General features: G+C 36.4%; 1 protein-coding gene and 1 long non-coding RNA gene across 9 annotated transcripts in view; one reads left to right on the plus strand and one right to left on the minus strand.

Annotated features, from left to right (window-relative positions):
* The window catches only part of MYOZ2 (myozenin 2), a 39,265-nt gene extending 30,261 nt beyond the window's left edge, over positions 1 to 9,004 (plus strand). For all 3 annotated transcript variants that reach the window (XM_035030346.1, XM_035030348.1, XM_035030347.1), the window contains one exon: positions 8,568 to 9,004. In XM_035030346.1, coding sequence (XP_034886237.1) covers positions 8,568 to 8,802 — 235 coding nt within the window. In that variant the 3' untranslated portion in view covers positions 8,803 to 9,004. The remainder of the gene's footprint in view (positions 1 to 8,567) is intronic.
* The window catches only part of LOC118027131, a 33,351-nt gene that overhangs the window by 9,602 nt on the left and 678 nt on the right, over positions 1 to 23,071 (minus strand). For 3 of the 6 annotated variants that reach the window (XR_004683762.1, XR_004683763.1, XR_004683760.1), the window contains exon 2: positions 16,546 to 16,609. This is a non-coding gene — a long non-coding RNA (uncharacterized LOC118027131). Of the gene's footprint in view, positions 1 to 4,191; positions 5,486 to 15,079; positions 15,343 to 15,755; positions 16,610 to 23,071 lie in introns of those variants that run through there. The other 3 variants (XR_004683764.1, XR_004683761.1, XR_004683759.1) reach the window with 3 other exon arrangements.

The raw sequence follows: 23,071 nt of genomic DNA on the forward strand, positions 1-23,071 counted from the left end.
CTATTGTTTGAATAAATACCAAGTCAGTGCTATTTCAGTGAGAGAGAGAAAAAGAGAAGTTAACCTGTTAATACTTCTCCTTTACTTGAGAAAATTTTATTTCTTTTTATATACACATCGATATATAAATAAAAACTTCAGAGCTTAATGTTAATCAATATTACAGATTCTTAGATTCTTTTTTATGAACATAGTTTGGTATAAGTCAATGTACATTTCATTATTATTTCACTGGGTACAAATGTCATTTCATACAGATATGCCAATATTTTAGTCATTGCACTGATTTTATGAGACAGTAAATAAGCACTGATCAATTTTTAAAGAAAATTTGAGTATGGTTGACACAAGATGTTACATGAGTTCCGGGTGTACAACATAGTGCTTCAGCCTCTCTGTACATTATGCTGTGCTCACAAGTGTAGCTACCATCTGTCACCATACAGCGCTATTATAATACTATTGACTATATTCCTATGCTGTACTTTTATTCACATGACATTCATTCTATAACTAGAAACCTGTATCTCCTGCTCTCCTTCACCCATTTTGCCCATGCTCCCAATTCCCCTCCCCACTGGCAACCATCAGTTTTTTTCTGTATTTGTAAGTTTGATTCTGCTTTTTGTTTATTTGTTCATTCATTTGTTTTGTTTTTTTAGATTCCACATATAAGCGAAATCATATGGTATTTTTCTCTGACTGATTTCACTTAGCATAAGTGAAATTCACTTTCGGTCCACCCATGTTGTCAAAAGATCTCATCCTTTTTTTATGGCTGAGTAGTAGTATATTGTGTATATTCCAGTGGAATATATACCACATCTTCTTTATCCATTCACCTACTGAGGGACACTTGGGCTGCTTCCATATCTTGGCTATTGTAAATAATGCTGCAATATTCTTAGATTCTTTATCATTGTTAAATAACAGATGAAACAAAATATAATGATATGTAGGCAATCCCAAACAGGGAGCTCTAAGAGTCTTTTTGCCCTTAAAGTATATGTACTTGGCTACACAAAATTTGAGGCCTTGTCTCTTGCATACAATGCTCTAAAAGCTTACTTAAACAATTAAACAGTGTAACCATATCTTTGCCTTGAATGCTTGCTAAATAAAGGAGTATATAAAAAGTTACATAGGTAGGAAATGGAAATCCATTTCCAGCTACTAGTTTATATTAGAATAATTTCACAAAAATAACTAGAAAAGCTAATTATTATAAAGTGTTTGAAAAGCTATCAAGGAAATAAGGACTTAAGGGCCAAGCTAGACATGAGGTAACTTTAGAGATGTAAACACAACATTTGGTACCACTTTTCCCTGTTAAGGCATTTTGCTGATTTATTGGCAACAACTAATAAGCAGAGAAAGTGAGTGAACTTTTCAACAATCTTGAATCTGGGAAGGACAAAAATAGGAACATAGGGTCTGCTAGGAGGAGAGGCCCAAATATTCTAAGTTTTTAGTTGGGATTCTTATAGGCTATACCACTGGAATAAAGGTGAACAAGTAATAGACCAGCTTTCATGAAAGTAAATGCTGGTCCTAATCAATGATTTCCTAGGTTGGATAAAAATCACCTCTTTTATGTCAAACTGCCTGCCATGGCCAAAAGTAAATCATCTCTGAAAGAAAGAGAACACCATTCAGAGACTCAAATTATTTCTACAATTTTGCTCATCAGTCAATTAAAAATTATGAAGCATACTATGAGACAAGACCAAATGACTAAAAGTAAAGAGAAAAATAAACAAAAGAAACAGACACACAAAAGATCAAATTATTGGAATGTTGGCTACTCTAAAATAATTGTGAGAAATATGTTCAGGAAAATAGATAACAAGATGAAGAATTTCAGCAGATTGGAAATATTTTTAAAGAAATCAAATGGAGGGGCACCTGGGTGGCTCAGTCAGTTAAGTGTCTGCCTTCAGCACAGGTCATCATCTCAGGGTCCTGGGATCAAGCCCCATGTCAGGCTCCCTGCTCAGTGGGGAGTCTGCTTCTCCCTCTCCCTCTGCCCCTTCCCCCTGCTCATGCTCTCTCTCTTTCTCTCAAATAAATAAATAAAATCTTTTTTTAAAAAAGAATCAAATGGAAATTGTACAAAAATGAAAAATATACAGATATAACTTGGAGATATCATAAGTTCAGTTCTAGACCACCACAATAAAGTGAGTCAAATGAAGTTTTTGGTTTCCCAATGCATATAAAAGTTATATTTACACTATACTGTAGAATATTAAGCATGCAATAGCGTTACGCCTAAAACAACGTGTACTATCTTAATTAAAATATACTTTATTGATAAAAAATGCTAACCATCATCCGAGCTTTCAGAAAGTCATAATCACTGGTCATAGATAACAAGTTTAATAATTATGAAAAGTTTGTAATATTGTGAGAATTACGAAAACGTGATAGAGAAACATGAAATGAACAAATGCTGTTGGAAAAATGGGGCCAATATACTTTCTCAACACAGGGTTGCCACAAACCTTCAATTTATAAAAAATGCAACATCTGCAAAGCTCAGTAAAATGAAGCACAATAAAATGAGGTACGCATGTAATAACGAAATTAAGAAGTCAAAAGATTAAGTGGTTGGATCCATATAAAATTTATAGAAAATACAAAGAACAGAGGAACATGTTAAAAATACCAAGAGAATGTAATCAGTAAAATTCAGTCTGTGGGAAACTCTATAGGACAAATGATCCAGTATTTTCAATAAATAAATGCAAGGAAGAGATTAAAGGAAAACTCCATAATGTAAAAATGTTTTAAAAGATATTTTAAAAAGACAGGCAAAACTAAACCATAGTATTTGGAGATACAGAATTGGGTTATTAACATATAATGAAAGGTTTTTTTATATTTTATAAATTGGTATTACCTTAAAAGTCAAAATATTGACTACAGCTAGGGTCAGGAGATAGCTGGGATTGAGCAGGGACATATTTAGGGCTTCTGGAGGAACTTTTTTTTTTTTTTTTAAAGATCTTATTTATTTATTTGACAGAGAAAGAGACAGCTAGAGAAGGAACACAAGCAGGGGGAGTGTGAGAGGGAGAAGGAGGCTTCCCGCTGAGCAGGGAGCCAGATGCGGGGCTCGATCAGGGCTCAATCCCAGGACCCTGGGATCATGACCTGAGCTGAAGGCAGATGCTTAATGACTGAGCCACTCAGGCACCCTTTCTGGAGGAACTCTTTTTTTTTTTAAGATTTTTATTGATTTATTTGACAGAGAGAAACACAGCGAGAGAGGGAACACAAGCAGGGGGAGTAGAAGAGGGAGAAGCAGGCTTCCCGCAGAGCAGGGAGCCCGATGCGAGGCTGGAGCCCGATGCGAGGCTGGAGCCCGATGCGAGGCTCGATCCCAAGACCCTGGGATCATGACCCGAGCCGAAGGCAGACGCTTAACGACTGAGCCACCCAGGCGCCCCTCTGGAGGAACTCTTAACATGTGTAGTATACAAGGTTGTTCACTTTATAATAAGCTATTGTCCATTTTTATCAGGTTTTCTGTACTTCTGTTATATTTAATGATAAAAATGTTTTTAAAAATTAAATAAATAGATTTCATGGCAGATTAAACACAGCTGAAGAGAGGATTCATAAACTGATATGGAAAATGATCAAACTGAAGCAGAAAAAAGGATTCAAAATGCAGTAAAATGGCAAAAGATGCACCTGGGACAGTAATAAAAAATGCCAATATACATGTGTGATTAGAGTCTCATTAGGGAATAAGAGAGAAAATTAGCCAGAAGCAATATTTGAGGAGTTAACAGCTAAGAATTTCTCAAAACTGACAAAAGATATCAAGGTTCAGGTTTAAGAAGTCCTACACAGCCCAGGAAGGGTAATGTAAAGTAGACCATGCAAAGGCACATGACTGGAAATCTGCTGAAAACCAAAGACAATAAGAAAATCTTAAAACGGGGCGCCTGGGTGGCTCAGTTGGTTAAGCGACTGCCTTCAGCTCAGGTCATGATCCTGGAGTCCCTGCATCGAGTCCCGTATCGGGCTCCCTGCTCGGCAGGGAGTCTGCTTCTACCTCTGACCCTCGCCCTTCTCATGTTCTCTCTCTCATTCTCTCTCTCTCAAATAAATAAATAAAATCTTTAAAAAAAAAAAAAGAAAATCTTAAAACCAGGGGAAAAAAGATAACTATCTTAAAAGGGTAAAAATAAGACAACTGGAATTTATAGAAGACAATGGAATAACACCTTTAAAAATGAAATAAATAACTGCCAGCCTTTAATTCTATATCCAGTGAAAATATTCTTTAAAGGTAAAAGTTAAAATGAAAACATACTTACACATTTTCAGACAAAGGAGTTGTTTTTTGACCCCTGCTAGACAATGAAACAATAATAAACAGAAGGAGAAGGAAAGGAAAAATAAAATTATCCTTATTCACAAATGGCAGGATTATGTCCACATGAAATTCAAAAGCAGCAGGTTAGTAATTAGAATTAGTAAATAAATTTAGTGCAATCACAGAGTACAAGGTCAACATAAAAATTAATGACATTTTATCGTCTTGGACATCTTGGACATCCAAGATAAGTTTTACTTATGTACTGAATCAACTTTGAGTCATAAAGACTCTTCAATTCACTAAGTCAAACGACAAAATGTGGGACATTGAATCAGCTCTTTGCATCATGAATGGGACAGCAACCTGGTTTGACATCCCTTAGACACACACAGCCCAAGTAGGCTGACATTCCTAAACACACTGCTCTACTTAGAAAGTGATCTTGTAAGGCCCCATATTCCCCAAGAATTATCTCGTGGGGGTGTGGCATAGAGTAGTGACTAGAAAAACAGGCCTCCCATGAGTCAGGCCGACTGGGTTTAAATCCTGGTTCTTCTACGACTTAATAGCTGGATGACTTGGGGCAAGTCATTCAACTTAGCTCTGTCCCTATTTCATCTATTAAAAAGGGATATAAGTACAGCCAGTTTATAAGGTTGTGAGGATTTAATGAAAAAAATCATATAAAGCCTTTGTATACAGAGTATGATCCACAGACCAGTAGTACTGGCATTCCCTGGGAACTGGTTAGAAATGTGGAATCTCAGGACACACACTAGACTGACTGAATTAGTGTTTGCTCTTTAACAAGACTCCAGGGTGACTCCTCTACCAATAGAGTTTGAGAAGCATGTAAAAAAGGGGTCTGTTATATTAGTACCTAGTCAATAAACAATAGCTTTAATCATTACTATGCCTTCTGAAGTTTAATAATCATAAAGGACCTGAAATGAGAATCTAAGTTCTTCAATTTCTTTTCTAAACTGATCTCTTTAACCTCCAGAGTAATGGTTTTAGGCCCTGGATGTGAAAGTCTTTACTGATACGATTGCTAAGTACTACCTTGGACTGAGGTTACTGCACCAATCAGTGACTTGTTATTATCCATATCTTCCACAGCAATTTGGGGGAAATATCATCAGGTCAGTTATCCTGAAAACAGATGCAATAGAAAATAAAACATACTGCTCTTCAGAGAGGAGCAAATTAGAAGAAGACAAGAAAATTATGGGAAACAAGACAGAGATTCTATACCATGTGACACCATGTACCATCTGTTCAGCCATTGTTGAGATCTTCCATCTACTCTGTGGATGTTCCCTTCACTGAGAATTTTAGTGTCTGGCTCCCTGTCTTCCTCCTCAGGACTATTCCTGTCATACTTCTTGGTAGCTTCACTATCCATATACGATTTAATGAACTCTCCACCCTTTCAAGTCTTTGACTGTCTCATTTTAAGGACTGCTTTCTCAATCCCACCTCAGCCACTCTTGGCTTTTTTTTTTTGTTATGTTAGTCACCATACAGTACATCATTAGTTTTTGATGTAGTGTTCCACGATTCATTGTTTGCATATAACACCCAGTACTCCATGCAATACATGCACTCTTGGCTTTTCTTAAAGTTTGTCATTACCAATACCTGTGTTGCCTTCAAAAATCTCAATTTCAAGCACCCCCCCATCACATTGTATCTTTACCTTTCAACTTTTATTCAATAATACTTTAGCTCCACATGTCAAAGCCATCCCATATTTCAGAGTCCATCAATCACTGTCTCCTTACTTAATCAGACTCCATGGTCTCTCGCTATTGTCACACAAAAATTAACATATTCATGAAAGATCACAGAGTGACTGAGCTACAAAGAAAATCAGATCTCTTCCTGGCTTTAAAATAATCTCCATTATATTGGACAGTCCCTATAGTCTTCCCAGTTCCATTGTCCAAATGTGTATGAGGATCTTCTAGGTACAATGCATTATACAAGTATATTGTGATGAGTTACAAAGATATGTCAGAGCGAATTCCAGTCCTCTTGGAGTACAGTTTGGCAAAAAATAAATTAATTAATTAAAAATAAGGCAGATATATCAATGGATGTAATGGAAGATAGGAAATGGGGTTACAGGCGAGGTAAAAATAGAGTCCATGGAAACTTAGACGAGAAAGATTTACTTCTGGCTGTGGGAGATTAGGGAAATCTTCAAGAAGAAAGCTACATATGTTACTTAAATAACATACTTAGAACTTAAAGAACTTAAAGGTGATTTGGAAGTGCAAATTAGAACTTAAAGTTATAACGTAAAGGAGACTTAGAAATGTAGTACTAAGTGTCAGAGTACTCCAACAGAGAAAAAAAAGAGTATGACTAAAGGTAGGAGAGCATAAAGGAGAAGAGTAAGCCGTGCATTCAGTTTGGCTGGAATGAAGGAGGCATAAAAAAAGAACAGGGCAAACAAATGATTGACCTGTCTACTGGGATGTCAAAATTGTTTTCCACCCACACACCAAACCTGTTCCTCTCTGTCTTCCACCAGCCAGTTGCTAAAACTCTAAATGTACAACTATTCCTTGATTTCTATATTTCTTTGACAATTTCTATCCATTTTACCAGAAAATCCTGTTGACTCTACTCCCAAAACCCATCCTGAAACCACCTACTACTTTCCATCTTCATGGAAAACACCTGAAATCCAAGCCACCATCATTTCTCACTTGAATTGCCACAATATCTTCTCTCCTTCCACTCTTGTCCTCTTATAATCTATTCCCAGAGTAACAGCAGCCAGAGTAACCTTTCCAAAAATTTAATCAGATTACATTACTCCCCTGCTGAACATTTTACAGTGTTGCCCTTCACCTAGAATGAAATTCATATTCCTTACTTGGACAAAGTCCCATATAATCCACCTCTCCGTCCTCTCTTCTCTCTATCAACCTTTACCTACATATCTACCAACATAAGCCTTCTTTCTTTTCCTGAACATATCGACAATATCTCTGCCTTAGATTCTTTGCATTACCTACTCTCTGTGCCTGAAATGCTGATGTGTTTCAGCTGTACTGCCCATGGCTAACTTCTTACCATCAGATGATTGTTTAAATGTCACCTCTTCAGAGAAGTCTTCCCCAACTAGCTAGTCATTCATTTATGCCCTAGTGGATTACACTATTTTAATTTTCTGCATAGTTCTCATTACTATTGGATGTTTTGTCTATATGTTTATTTTTTTATTGTCTGTCTTCATTGGAGTATAAGAGCGTGGGGCGCCTGGGTGGCTCAGTTGGCTAGGCATCTGACTGTTGATTTCAGCTCATGTCATGATCTGAGGGTTGTGAGATCCAGCCCCACATCAGTGTAGAGTCTGCTTATTCTCTCCCTCTCCTTCTGCCCTTCCCCCCACCCCATGCATGCATGCTTTATCACTCTTAAAAAAAAAAGAATATAAGAGCTCAAACTTTGACTCCATCGTTGCCTGTTCCATCCCTAACAGAAATGTCTGGTGCTGAATGAATAAATAAATTAATGGCTAAATCAAAGAAAGCTGGAATGTTATGTGGGGACTTGAATGACAAGATAAGAAGTTGGACTTTATTCAAAAGAAAAATAGAATTTTGAGGTCTTTGAAGTGGAGATAGAAAGATGCAAAAGACACACTTCTTGCCTTCAAAGACTTTATGATTCACAAATTATACCAAACCATATTACAAAAAAACAAACTCAGACCAAATCATATTATGAAAAAAAAGCCAAGTGTCATATCATAAGCACCAAGTGACTGACATAAAACAATGCATGCTATAGGAATTTGGCTAAACTACAGCATGCAAGCTGGGATAATTGAGAGGAAGTTGGAACTTAAAGGCCACAAGACATACACAGGTGGAAGGAAGGAAGGGAGGAAATATCTAAGCAGGGGAAACATGTTAGCAAAGACACAAAGGCAAGAAATGTTTTCAATGAGCTCAGGGTATAGAATAGATTAGTTTAGTCCCAAACTAAGAGTACATACAAAGGGACTTCATACCAATGTATTAACAAATATCTGTTTTATCATAAAAGCATGGTCCTTAAATAAAAATGCTTGCCTCAAAGATCAAAAACAGAAAATTGTACTAAGAATATAATATAACAACATGCCCATAGAATCACGAATTAAATTGTTTTCTATTTTCTGGCAAGTAAATTTGAAAATTAATTAACATATTCTTTTTCTTTTCACTTCCCACAGAGTTGCCACCCCATTTGGAGGTTTTGAAAAAGCATCAAAAATGGTTAAATTCAAAGTTCCAGATTTTGAGCTACTACTTCTAACAGATCCCAGGTTTATGGTTTTTGCCAATCCTCTTTCTGGCAGACGGTCCTTTAATAGGACTCCAAAGGGATGGATATCTGAGAATATTCCTATAGTGATAACAACTGAGCCTACAGAGGATACCACTGTACCAGAAACAGAAGACCTATGAAAAGAAAGTTTTATTTGCCACAAAACCCTCTAAACATAAATGTTGCTGTTTTATTATTCTACTTACTGGCAAAGCCACTTACACTTTTCATTAGCAGCAATAATTTAATAGCAATTTAGCAATCTTCCTTTTATCACATTTAAATTCAATCTCAGATCAAACACTAATAAACAATTCGAAATCTTGCTTTAAAAACTTTCAACTCACTTGTCTTTATTCATAATTTTGTTTTCACCTGATCTAAACAACCCAGCCTTTTCACTGAGAAAGTCCAGAAGAGTAACTGACAATAAAAGCTTTTATCTTCTTTTCCTTTAATATGAGCTATTTTTGAATAAGTTTTTCAAGTGGAATCTAGAATTAAAATGCAGTGCAAGATATTTAGACTCATTTGGAGTTTTCTTTAAGGGATGAAAGCTATGGAAGCTGATATACAAACAAAATTGATGGAGAAAAGGGTTGGAAAGGGTTCCTTTCTGGTGACCGGGATAAAACAGCATGTCTGGATAAAGATTTTTCATTAGTCATTCTTAGAATCTAAACTGCTTGTATTTTTTGACCAGCTTTGAATCACTAGGTAACTATTCCAATGACATTCTCCAAAGTTCAGTTGGGTTACTATATTCATTTAGTATTAAGTCAAGCAGACAGAGAGACAATGACTCAACGAACATCATACTTGTCTTAATGGTCAGGGTGTACTTGGAATTCAAGCTCCATAAATCCCAAAGCTGTGTGTTGATTAGGTTTGACTTTATGTATGCATTTTTAGAGGAGTAATAACAAATAAAATATATGCTTATATACATCTAAATCTAAATATATATACATGAGAGAGAGATGTATGATTTGAATTAGCAGCACTTTTTTTTTTTTCTGAAACTTTAAAGTCTACTTAGTCCTTAAATACTTGGGAGTATATGTTATAAAATGCAAACAAAAACAAGAAATGAAAAGAGTACAAAAGCATCTGAAAGCAAGGTAGCACACATCAATCATGAGATATGTGAACATATTGATATACAAGGCTCAAACTAATATAAAGTTATAGATCTGTCTTAAAATATGATAGAGGGAGTAGATAGCATAGAGCTGGTAAGAAGTAAGTATCAGTTTTTTCCATTTCAATTCAGTTGAGAGTTCTGTGATAGATGTTTATGCCAGAGAAGGAATGCCTCAGTCATAGAAAACTATGCACCAGGCTAAGTTTAGGAAGGAGAATGGATCATAAAGAAAATGCCACATAACAACATTACATATTTACAAAAGAATCTGTGTATTCAGTGTTGGAATTGGTGGTTGTTTTAATCATCCTCTAGTCTTGTAAGCAGAGAAATTTTTTTAAAAACTGCTAATGAAAAAATGCAATCTCTAGAAAGTAGCAATATCAAAGTATTGTATTAATACATACTGAAATTATAGAGAATTTGTATAATTTAAAATATATCTTTAAGATAACTTAGTTTTATTTAAGTTTTGGTGTTTATCTGTTTTAAAATAATAACATTGGCATCTGTGATAAACTAGATATAAGGCTCCCATCATGCCATTTTTTGGTCCATTTTTAATGTTTTAAAAAATAAAAATTAGTCATATTCTATTATGCATTATGAAGAAATCATTTAGTTTTTATTAGCAGTTTGAAATGAGTTATCATTTCTCATTAAATTGAAATTTTATTGCATGCTTTCAACCATCTCCAAGTAATTAAACTGTATGCTCAATATCACCATTCTGTCAACCACCGAAAGGGGGCCCAGCGATTAAATATGCTAGCTAAAGAACAATACTCCCAGCTCTGCAACTCCCATAAAGCAGTATTTAAAAAGGGAAAATCTTAAGTTTTTTTGTTTTTTTTTTTAAGATTGGATAGAAAATGATGGAATAACTCTCTGTTCACTATTGTATTTCTTCCTTTCCTGGAAGTGTGTATGAATTTTAGCTCAGCTGTCTGACACCTTTAGAAATGCCAAAATGTCGGGCACCTGGGTGGCTCAGTTGGTTAAGCGACTGCCTTCGGCTCAGGTCATGATCCTGGAGATCAAGTCCCGCATCGGGCTCCCTGCTCAGCAGGGAGTCTGCTTCTCCCTCTGACCCTCCCCCTTCTCGTGTGCTCTCTCTCATTCTCTCTCTCTCAAATAAATAAGTAAAATCTTTAAAAAAAAAAAAAAAAAGAAATGCCAAAATGTCATACTCTGGTTGCTACACAATCGAGAATTTGAAAGGAATTTTGAATAGGTTTCCATTGCCCTGAAAAACAGCTAAATTTTTCCAAGTCTGAAGAAATATGAGAGTCTATTTAGAACAGCAGAAAATCTGTGATATCTTTTCCAGTCATATTTGTATACATGAAAAATGGAAAAAGGAGAAAGAAAATTAAAAGAAAAAGTAAAAGAATAAAAATAACTTTCATTGATGGACTATTAAATGCCAGGCACTGTACTCATGGTTTTATAAAGGCTTCTTAACATATATTTGTAATATTTTATTTACATAATTATCCTGTGAGTAATGTATTAGAAATAATCTCAATATTATATAAGAAAATTGAGCCTTAGAGAACTAAGGTGATTTGCTTAATTCTAGGAGAACTTGGTAAGTCTGGCTCTAAAATATATTCAGCCTTAGGCTATTTTTTTACATTAGACAAAATAAGAATAAATCTCCATTATCTTAGTTTGAGGCAAATACAGCTATAAACTGGACAAATTCAGAGACCCCCTCCAAAGTCACTCAGGCACTCATGATCAGAGAAGGCTGCTCTGTCAGGCTATACTGAACATGAACCCAATAAAACAAGCAACATGCATATTTAATTTTGAAATTTGAGAACCACAAAAGCGAACTCTGATTAAATTTGCTCATTTCTGCTCAGCACTGTGTATCTTCCTTTTCTTTCCCCTGCAGAGGCAAAGGAGGAAAGAAGAGGAAAGAAAGGAAAGGAGTGCATGTCACTAAGTACCGTAAGGTTGAAAGAAATCATCTAGTGTGATAATACACCAAAGCCATTCCTTTAAAGAAAATATTTTCTACTTTACAAAACTAGACAGAACTCTCTCAATTTCCATTATACTGTTCAACAGACTTCCGGATCATGAAATTATATCTCTTATTTTATGTAAGCCAATTTCCTGATGATCAGCTGGCCAATTGTTCTCTAGATAATAACTAGAGCCACATTAATAACTAGAGCTATGGTTAAAAAGACCATTCTTGGTTTTTAACTCTACTCCCTTCAATCATTTCTCAAAGTTAGGATTTTCCATTTCTTAACTCACTATTCAAAGGCACTTGATAATTAAAAATAACTAATTACAGGTCATTACAGAATCAAGGCAAATATAAACAATAATTTTGAGTCTAAGTGACCATTTATTGAATCCATTTAAACTTTTACATTTTCTAAATAGATCCATTTATAAATGTTTTAGCAGCTTGGAAATGGAGGGAGCCAATTATTCTTGCAAAGGCTAATGTGGAGCAAAATGTCCAGTCGTGAGTATGAAAAGAACATCCTGAACTTTCCAACTCAGGGCACAGCTGTACCAGCAGACTTATTAATTCTGGAATTTCCTCACTCTGCTGCTTAGGCAAGATAAAACTTACATGACATCATTGCAGTTTCTCAGCCACAACTGCTTTTTATTAAGCTTAGGGAAGTATTGCTTTGAATGCTTCTTATGAAAAATACTTTCGACCTCCACATGCTCTATTCTGTAGGAAGAAGAGTGGTTTGCTTTCTATGAAAGGTGGAAGAGTGACAGCTTCTGCTCAGAGAACAACAAGGGGAATCTACTGATCAAAGCACTTCACCAATATATCAACAAGTTTTTGGAAAATTATAATACTTTAAAAAGTTCAACTTTCCAGAGCCAAGAAAAAAAATAAGTAAAATTGTGTAAAGATTTCCAGGGCTGAAGCTGGAGTGTTATCAGATAAAGAACAGGGTGTGTCTCTATTTGAATTCCTTAGAAGGGCTGGATTTCAATCCAGGAATAGAAACTTTTTCTGCTTTCTCAATATAATGTGATATCAATAGGAATATTTGGTCCGTATGGGCAGATGGGGGGGAAATGCTAATTTTAAGAGGTTATGGTTCAGCTCCAAAAAGAATGTGCTTATTTTTCTGTACTGTGTTATGTTTTACTGTGTTATATTTTGAAACACATTTCAGTGACAGCTTAGGCACTGTAGGGGATGGAGATGTTTCAGGAAACAGGACCGGAAAAAGTCAGAAGGAAAAAAGATAAATTCAGTGTCATACCCTATTTTAAAACTGCTGATTGAAGAACTAGTATAGAAGCTGCAGCACTAGCAAAATAAATTTAAATGAAAGGGGCAAAAAAGGAATGCCAGAATGGAGCAGGCTGAAAGGAAGTTCATGCTAGCCTGGGCAGGAATTAATTGTGTCATTTAGTGCTTTCTGCAGGTTTCTCCTCATACCTTTTGAAGTACTTCTAATTCTTCATGTACACAACTGCCCCCCAAACAGATACTCTCAGTACATTTTCTGTATCATCACGTACTTACAGATAACATAAAAGTGGTCATTTTGAAGGTGCCAGCTGGGGGCTGATCTACCACAAATCAGCGATGTACTCTCAAGCAATTCACTTCACTCTGTAAATCCGTTTTCTCCAATTCTTTATGTGACTCAAGTGCTACCTCTGTCTGAGACCTTCCCTGACCATCCTTAATCCAGAGCATATATTTCTAACACCTTATTGTGCTTTTTTTAAAAGATTTTATTTATTTATTTGAGAAAGAGAGAGCATGCGCACATGCAGGGGGTAAGGGGGAGAATCCCATGCAGATGCGGGGCTTGATCTTGCGACACCGAGATCATGACCCAAGCCAAAATCAAGAGTCGGACACTTAACCGACTGAGCCACCCAGGTGTCCATTATTGTGCTTTTTTAAAATAGCACTTATTACTCCCTAACATAATATGTTAGTCTGGGTCCTCTGAGAAGCAGATGTCAAGGTGGGGTTAAATCTGAAAAAATTGTATTAGGAAAAATGCCCTCAAAGTGAAAAGGGGGAAGGAGTCCAGAGGGCTGGGAGAGCCAAGAGACTTCAAGGAGTCTCTTGTTCCTGACTGTTCCCCACTGACTTGTTCCACACTAGCATGCAGTCGAGGGAAGATGCAGTGCAGCTGCTGGAGGATCCTTGAGCCAAAGTCACCTGCAGGAGAGGCCCTGTTTCCCTGAAGCGGTTCTGCCTTAGTGTCCCTGTCACAGTCAGTCATCGGCTGGGAACAGACTGGAAGGCAGCCTAGGCCCGAATGAAGTGATGGAGGTCACAGTGCACCAGAACTGGGGCCCTTGGTCAATAATGTTGTTGGACATCTGCAAGGAGCATTCTTATGACCCACCAAAGTAATATACGTATTTGTTCCTTCCATGTTCATCTCGCCCACCAGAATGAATGTTCTCTCAGGGCAGAAACTTTGCCTTTTTTATTAATTGCTCTATCCTCTGTGCCTGGTACATAGTAAAGAACAATAAAAATGTGTTAAATGAATAAATGTATCTGAATTATGAGGATAATATTAGTTGCTATCTTAAAAATAAATGCATTATAAAGTATACTACCCCACACATGGTAAGTCCCTCAATAAATGTTAGCTATTGTTATGAATATAATAAAAATATATCAACATCATACAGTAAGAAATCAAAGGCACTGAGAACTAAGCTAGATTCGAGGTTACACTGAAAATTCTTTGGGATAAATATACTTGGCTCTGATTTGGAATTACTTTATGTTGGAGCAAGGAATTTATTAAATACAGACATAGATAGAAACACTAAACTGACTACCTTTTTTGGATAAGCATTAGCTCCATTCTCCAGACTCAAAATTGCAGTTAAGATAGCCTTTTTAGGATCTTGATAGAATAGTCTTCCTTCCTGTGAGCTTTTCCATATTTTGTATGTCATTTAAGAATTTTTTTTCTTAGTACTTGGACTCTATTTAATGTCACACCCGGAACAAGAGCCAGCTTGGGAACCCACAGTCAGGACAGAGTCACATGGCCCATGGCTCACCAGGACCCACATTCTCCCAGCCCACCCTGTGCTGACATAAGCAAAGGAGCCTGCATAACAAAGGTGTGGGACTTAGAGGTTTTCACAGATCACTTACAGCTTTTTATTTTTATTTTTTTTTTAAAGATTTTATTTATTTATTTGAGAGAGAGACAGAACATGAGACAGGGGAGGGTCAGAGGGAGAAACAGACTCCCCACTGAGCAGGGACCCAGAGGCGGGGCTTGATCCCAGGACCCCAGGATCATGACCTGAGCCGAAGGCAGACGCTTAACCAACTGAGCCACCCAGGTGCCCCCACTTACAGCTTTTTAGAGCCCTCATAAAATGAGCTCTCAAACCAGCCACTTTTTGTAGAAACTCAGACACCAGGTGGGTGGGTCAGGTGCGCTCTGGTCTTCTTTTGTTTCAATCTAAGCTTGTTCCAAATCCTCTCCAGGGCCATTCTCCCCATGAAGAAGGCGATGGCAAAATTAGGCCGTGCCAGTCTCTGTTATAAAACATGTGTTTCTGAAAATTTTTACTTAAAAATTCCTTGTAAAAGTCAGCCATTTCTTCCACATTCAATGTCACTTTTTGACCTGACTCCGCTTCAGTTCCCAGGCCTTTAGCTTTTAATCTTGAGTGAATAAATTCTTCTTTTTTCTTATGAAAAGTCAAATTCTATTTTGCACAGAATTGTTGGTTACATCCTTCTGTATTTTGTCTTAACTCTCTTAGCTTTTGTTCCAATGGTGATTCAACTTTCAGGGATGTCAAAGTGAACAAATCAAAGGTTTGCATTTTTATCTGGGATTCCTATCCAATCATGGCAAGATGTTCTTGGCAGAATCTTGAGACCCTGCTGCGTACCATGCTTGTGCTTGGGGGTGGGAGGTAAGCTGACAGCTGGGACCAATGAAGTTGTTAAAGAAAGGAAAGAGAAAAGTCCTCTTGGGGGCAGCAAGACTGCCATGTCCCAGGCAGCCTGTCACTTAAGAGTTTTTAAAAATCAGTATAGCGGATACTTTCCTTGATCAGTGTACCCTACCTCTTCAGAAAACGCATCACACAATCAGAATGGAGTTCCTATGGAATTGATGGCTACATAACCCTTTTTTTTTTTTTTTTCCCAACTAAAATGATTTTTCCTTTAAATTCCCGTTTGGAATGTTTCAAATCACAGAGCATGTCGCCCCTGGGGCGCCTGGCTGGTTCAGTCAGTGGAATCATTGACTCTTGATCTTGGGGTTGTGAGTTTGAGTCCCCAAGGTGGTGTAGAGATTACTTAAATTAAAAAAATTTTAATTAAAAAAAAAGCCATATTGCCTCTAGATTCTAATGTTTTGGCACAATTATCTCTAGAGTATAGTGAATAAAAACAATCACTCCCATTCCCTTTCAGGGGTGGGCAAGGGGTAGAGAGGGTCCTGCTTTGCTTAAAGAAAGTAGGCATCTGGAATTCATAACCAGGGGAAGGAGTTGATTCCTCTATGAGCTGATGCTAAAATAATGAAAAATTCACCTAAATGCAATCTACCTGAAATAACCTTTTCTTCTTTTCCACCTTACCTTGTAAAGGCAGGCAGGAATACTTTCCAATTACCACTCTCAAGCTTAATTTTAAAACTCACTTTCTAATATCCATTTTACCTTAATTCTACCTATGTGAAATATTGGGGCTAATGAAGATTCTACAACATAGCTGATTTACCTTAGGTCCCAGGCCTCCTGCACAAGGCTCTGTTCTGGGCCATGCAACACTCCAGGCTCAGCACCTATTTTGGAACATAAAGTCAAATGTGAACATGGGCCACACTTATTTAAGAAAAATATTCTTTTCTTCTGATACATAGAAAGAGATGTGAACATAGTATATGATTACAGTTTTCTCACAAACTCATCAAAATAATAAAAACACATTAAACTTATCATAAACTTACCAAACTTTTTTAGGTATAGACTGAATGTATGTGTCTCTTCTAAAATTCATATGCTGATATCCTAACCCTCAATGTGATGGTATTAGCAGGTGGAGCCTTTGGGAGGTGATTTGATCATGACGGTGTAGCCCTCATGAATGGGATTGGTACACTTATAAAAGAGACATCAAAGAGCTCCCTCACCTCTTCCCCCACATAAGTACACAGTGAGATAGTCATCTATGAATCAGGAAGTGGGCTCTCACTAGACACTGAATCTGCTGGCACCTTGATCTTGGGCTTCCCTGCTTCCAGAACTGTGAGAAGTAAATTTCTGTTGTTTATAAGCTACCTAGTCCATTATATTCTGTTATAGTAGTCCAAACAGACTAAGACACATAGCAACACAGAAAAATCATATTTTCAGATGCATATATGTATAAATACATCAGTTATGGTTAATGATCATACTTATCAAAATTATTAGACTATGCCATTTGTACAATTCCATACCCTGATGCTTACTTAAGTGTTCTCTTGTTAGCATAGCAAAGGACATTAATGTTTTAGATATAATAAGAATAAGCAAAGATAAGTTATTATTTTCCAAATGTCATCCACTAGAACTATGTTAATAGTGTAATAAAACACTCTCTTTGGTTTAAATGAACAACCATCAAAGAATCAAAGAACTTTATATACTATCTTGAAATTTTCTAGATCAATTCCCTCATTTACAGAATGGAAACTTAGAGAAGTTAAGAAACTAGCCCACTCTCACACTGCACATCTAAAATTAGGACACAAGAATTCTGCTTCTGATGTCACATTCCTTCCACTATCTTATTCTCTCTCTCCTATCTCAGTTGAGAACATAGTCATCCACAAAGACATAAGCTGCACATCTTCTGGTGGCATACTGTAAATGATTTCATATTTATCTATAACTATATGGATATAGCCTTATATAATTTGTACATCTCATTTATTAACCATAGAGGATTAAAACTGTGAATAAGGGTAATGTTAGCAAAATGTGGAGCCAAAGAGCAATGGCCTTTTTATAATGTTAGGAAGTTTTTAATGGGTGAAAAATTGTTAATGTGATAATATCAAACCAAAATGAATATTTTTTTCTAACCGGAGGGAGTAAATTTCCACACTATATTGAAGGGGGAACTGCTTCTTCTGTTAAAAACCTCTTGCTCACATCTTTCAAACTATAGTTTTGTTCTGTTAGGGGGTCTAGAAATCAATTTCATTGGTTATGATCAGAAGATTTTCAAATGAAATAGAAATGAATAAAATATCAGAGTGCATCACTCAGTCATAATACTGTTTTAAGAAACTATTGATTTTGTTTTATACATGTCCATGTGAACTGGATCATAGTGTAAAATATATACTGCTTTCTCTAGGTTACAGTCTACAGTGTTTGAAAGTTACTCTTCTACCTACTGCTAGCTGCTGTTTGAAATTGAAAGGTCAGCACAGTTTTTAGCAACTGAGATGGCTTTTCTTCATCACATTAAAACTGTTATAACTAATTCCATAAGGAGAGTTATTCAGAATAAAAAGAATCTGAAACAGTAACAAGACAAAACTTGTAGAAAACAATTTAATCAAAAAACTTTGATTTAAAATGTACAATGTCTAGGGCGCCTGGGTGGCTCAGTCTGTTGAGCGGTTGAGTGTCTGACTTCGGCTCAGGTCATGATTCTGGGGTCCTGGGATTGACCCCTGAGTCTGGCTCCCTGCTCAGCAGGGAGTCTGCTTCTCCCTCTCCCACTCCCCCTGCTCATGCTCTCTCTCTCAAATAAATAAATAAAATCTTTGAAAAAAAATAAAATGTACAAAGTCTTTAACATACATTCCTGGGATATTATTTGCCAAGAGTTAGATTGTTTACCCCCAGCACAATTCCAGTTTTACAGATAAGAGAATGAAAGACTCAAGAACACTAATAGTTGAGAATTAGAAATAAATTCAGTCTTTTTGAATTTCTGCTTTATATATACCTATAATTCTTTGAAGTATTTCTATCACTGAATATCTTTCAACAATTTTATTACTCTATTAAAAAGTGTTGTATTTCTCTTTTTCCTTTTGACTGTGAAGTGAATTTCAATAAGGAAGTTCAACTTGAAAACACTGGTGCCCTGAATATTTTCATCATCTTTACAAAGAAAAGTGCTCTCCAGGGCAACTTCCTTTGGGCTCAGTGCTTCAGCCAATATGCTATGAGCAAAAGATATGGTGTTATTCTACTATTGTATTTCTTAAAGAACTACTTTAAAAACAAGTCAGTCCAAGATGTAAAGTCGTGTGTGTGCGTGTGTGCGTGTGTGTGTGTGTGCGCGCGCGCCCGTGGCTTAGAATTGTTAGGTTCCCAGGGGTGAGAAAACAAGTTTGGTAAATTTCCAAACTGCTTAGTATTTTTCATGAAGTCAAAGTACTACCATAGATATCACAATTCAGAAAAATCTTTACCTGTGAAATGCTCTCGACTTCCTTATGTTCCCCTTCCCTTGTCTTTCAAAAGGGTACAAAGATGCCAAGTATGTTTATCACCAATACTTGAATACAGAAGAAATTTCATTGTACTTTAAGGGACAAAAGAATACTATCTCTTATGAAACCTCAGAATATTTCAGGGAAAATATTTCACACAGGCCAATTCCAAGTGTTTCAGAATTGGGTTTCAGTTCTGGTTCTACTTAGCGTCCAGCACAAGCTTGGGTAACTTTACTTCCCTGAACTTAAGTTTTCTCATCTGTACAATGAGAGACTTTAACAAACTAATCTCTTAGATCCTTTCCATCTCTAAGATTCTAAAGAACCTTATATGTAAAACATGTTATAAAACTTGTTTTATAAAAAATTAAAGGGAAAGAATATTTATGCACAAACCATAATTGGGCTAGTTGAAAAAATCTGTTCTTATTTTTTGGTGTCACATTTTTTCAGAAGTTGACAGCAAAAGAGCATCCTGAGCTCAGTTTCATGGATGGTACATGAAGCCTGTTACTGCATTTTCCAGGGACATGTTGATGAGTTTATTGTCAGTGAACATAGATAAGAGCCCCCTTAGATGAAGGCCCACATGGGGGAAAACAATTTTAGGTGATGACAGAAAAATGTTTTCCTGTTACCAATAACTTAAATATCATATCCACTTTTGATTTTAGATCAGAGCCAAACAAGTTTAAGCCATAGGTTTGTGCATATTTTTGTTCTTTTGCTCTCATTCTTTATATTCTACTTGTATTTTAACTTCTCATAGCTCTGATTTGTCTTCTTATTTATATTTCACCACTACATTATATGTTTGAATTCATTTTATTATTGTTATTCTTTAGAATTCACTTTAAATATTTCATAAGGTGATGTGAAATATTATGAATGAATGAATTGATTAGCTTAATATTAATTAGGCCTTCAAAAAATTGAGAGAGAACGGAGTATTTTTAGCTTGAAAAAACAGAAGTATTTTCACAGTTAAATAGTGTCTTATGGAAAAGTGAATAGATTTCTGTTGTTACAAAGAACAGAAATAAGACCAGTATGTGGAAATTACTGATAGAATTCAATTCATTGTGATGAAAATTTCTTAACAGTTAGTATTTTTTTTTAAGATTTTATTTATTTATTTGACAGAGAGAGAGACAGCGAGAGAAGGAACACAAGCAGGGGGAGTGGGAGAGGGAGAAGCAAGCTTCCCGCGGAGCAGGGAGCCCGATGCGGGGCTCGATCCCAGGACCCTGGGATCATGACCTGAGTTGAAGGTAGACACTTAACGACTGAGCCACCCAGGCACCCCTTAACAGTTAATCTTAAAAAGGAATAGGGTGTACCACAAAGCATCAAGTTTTCTATCATGTGACTATATTTGAACAGAACCTGGACAACCACTGGTGGTAATAATCCTTCAGTGAATGGGAGGCTGGCCCAGATATAATCTAAAGCCTTCCACATGTTTGAGATTGTAATAAAATACATAGTACAGCAAGAAAAACAATATATAGGTTCTTACAGCATCACATTATCATTGATGACAACAGTATTGGTAATCATAATAATAGCACTAATGGCTGTAATAATACAGTTTAGGACTTTACTTGCTTTTATCTGGGTCAGTATCAAAATACATCATATGTAAGTATTATTTCTCATCACAGTTTTACAGATAAGAAAATTAGAATGTTTCAAAGTGAAATAACATACAAGGGTAATGAAATTGCCTAAGCTGACAATAACTCAGCAAAAATTAAGGAGGCCACTGGCTAACCACCAGCTGTGGTTAACTAACAAATGTTGACTCTGGTATAGCAGAGCCTTTTAGAAGGATTGGGATGTATAGCTAGTGAAGTTTTGACTAAGGAAGAGCTGGCTAAGATGCTAAGGATATTGAATTTGACCTTCTGATATTTAACAAAATGTCATGCTGCAGAGCTTTGAGGAGTCTGGTAAGCACTCAACTCCTGAATTTCCTATTTTATAAGAGGATGGAGGACTTTAAGGGATTCTCTTCTCTCTCATATTTCCTCCCATATCTGCATTATTCTTTCAGACCAGCTACTCTAAATGGCAACATGCATTGCCACAAGCAGCTCTGAGCTCCCATCTTTACAGCTTTATGACCAGAGAAAACATCCAATTTGAAACTGCTGAAGGATGCTGATTAGCCTAAATCACCCATACACCAATCACTGGGCCAGTAAAGGGTGAAATACCCCACTTGGAGTTATGCCCACCCTGTGGTTAAGTTATTATTAAAACCTGTGGGTGTGTTATTATTAAAAGCAGGAAAAGACATTCCTACCTACAAAGTTTTCTGGGTGGGATATGTAGTACAATGTCAATTTTCCTTTTTCCCATCTGTTTGCTTCAGACTGCCGTTTTGATGCTTAACTTGTGACCATATCAAGCCTATAATTTAAAACTCAGTACTTAGATATGCCAAGAACTGGTAGAAAGTTTGAACTTAGAGGATTAAAAAAGTGTTCAGTCAGGGTTTAGTCAAAATCTCAAGCAGGGTGAACTAAAGGGCATTCTTCTGTAATCTTTAAATGAGAGGAGATAGTATGAGTCTTTATTATCCACAGTTCAAATTATTTTTCAAGAGTGGAGATAGGGGTTGACTTGTCAGTTACATTTGCAAATAAATAATTACAGTACAATATAATTGTTATAACAGAAATAAGTCCAAAAGGGTGAAGGAAAGGCAAGTCCGTCTTGGAAAATTATGAAAGGTTCCATAAAGGAGGGTAAGTTTTCAATTCAACTGAGACCCAAAGGATCCTGAAAGAACGTGGAAAGATCACAGAAAAGCAAGGAGTTCAGTATGGCTAGTGTGGAGTAAATGGGCAAGAATGGCAGATGATAGCAGTCTGAAGCAAGATCATGAAAGGCCCGACTGGTGATGGGAAGCCCCTGAAAAAAATCTTTGCAGACGAATATTGTGATCATATTTTCATGTTAGAAAAATTATTAATAGAATATAGGTTGGAGTGGAGTGGGAAATAACAAGAGACTATTGCAATTGTCCAAGGGAGATGAGTCAGGAGAGGTGTTAATTACTTGATGGACTGACAGCGAGAGTGAAGATTGAAGAAGAGTGGATTTGAGGGATACTTAAGGAGATGAGTCAATAGAATTTGTATTAGGATAGAGGAAGTGAAGGAAATGTAATATAGGGGTACTCCTGGATTCCTGTCTTGGGTAATTGGGTGCCATTATCTGAAATGGGGAATGAAAATGGGCTAGTTTAAAAGGGATGTGTGGGGAGAGTCTCAGGAATAAGGAATGCTAAAGATACCAACATCAATTTAGGACCTATTTAAGGTATCTGTGTGATATACAAATGAAGATGTTGCTTAAAAGTCTAACCTGAAGATATACATCTGGGAGTCCTTGGTGCACTGGGACACCTAGTAAAATAGATTGTTCAAGGATATGAGAGGAGTAAGGTCAGACAAGAAAAGAAAAGAAAATGGAGAGCTTGAGAACACAGAGGGCCTTAAGAAAAATATTTAAAGTGTGTCAGAGATGTAGTTGCACAACCAAGAAATAGGGTACTAGGGAAACCAAAAGGAGAGTTAATAGTGTTACTATTTTTTAATGAAGTTTTTTTTTTCCCTCCTCCTCCAGAAGTTTTAAATTTCTGGAAGGCAGGAACTATGTCTTAACTTTCACTATATTTCCTTTAGTGCTTAATTCAGTGAAGGAAATATAGTAAATTCTCAATAAATTCACATTCAGTCAGTCTCAAGCAAAATGCACCTATATCAATGTAAAATGTTTCTTCATTCTAATTTT

This window comes from Mirounga leonina, unplaced genomic scaffold (assembly GCF_011800145.1).
Source record: "Mirounga leonina isolate KUSES-001 unplaced genomic scaffold, KU_Mleo_1.0 Mir_357, whole genome shotgun sequence".
Taxonomy (NCBI): Eukaryota; Metazoa; Chordata; class Mammalia; order Carnivora; family Phocidae; genus Mirounga; species Mirounga leonina.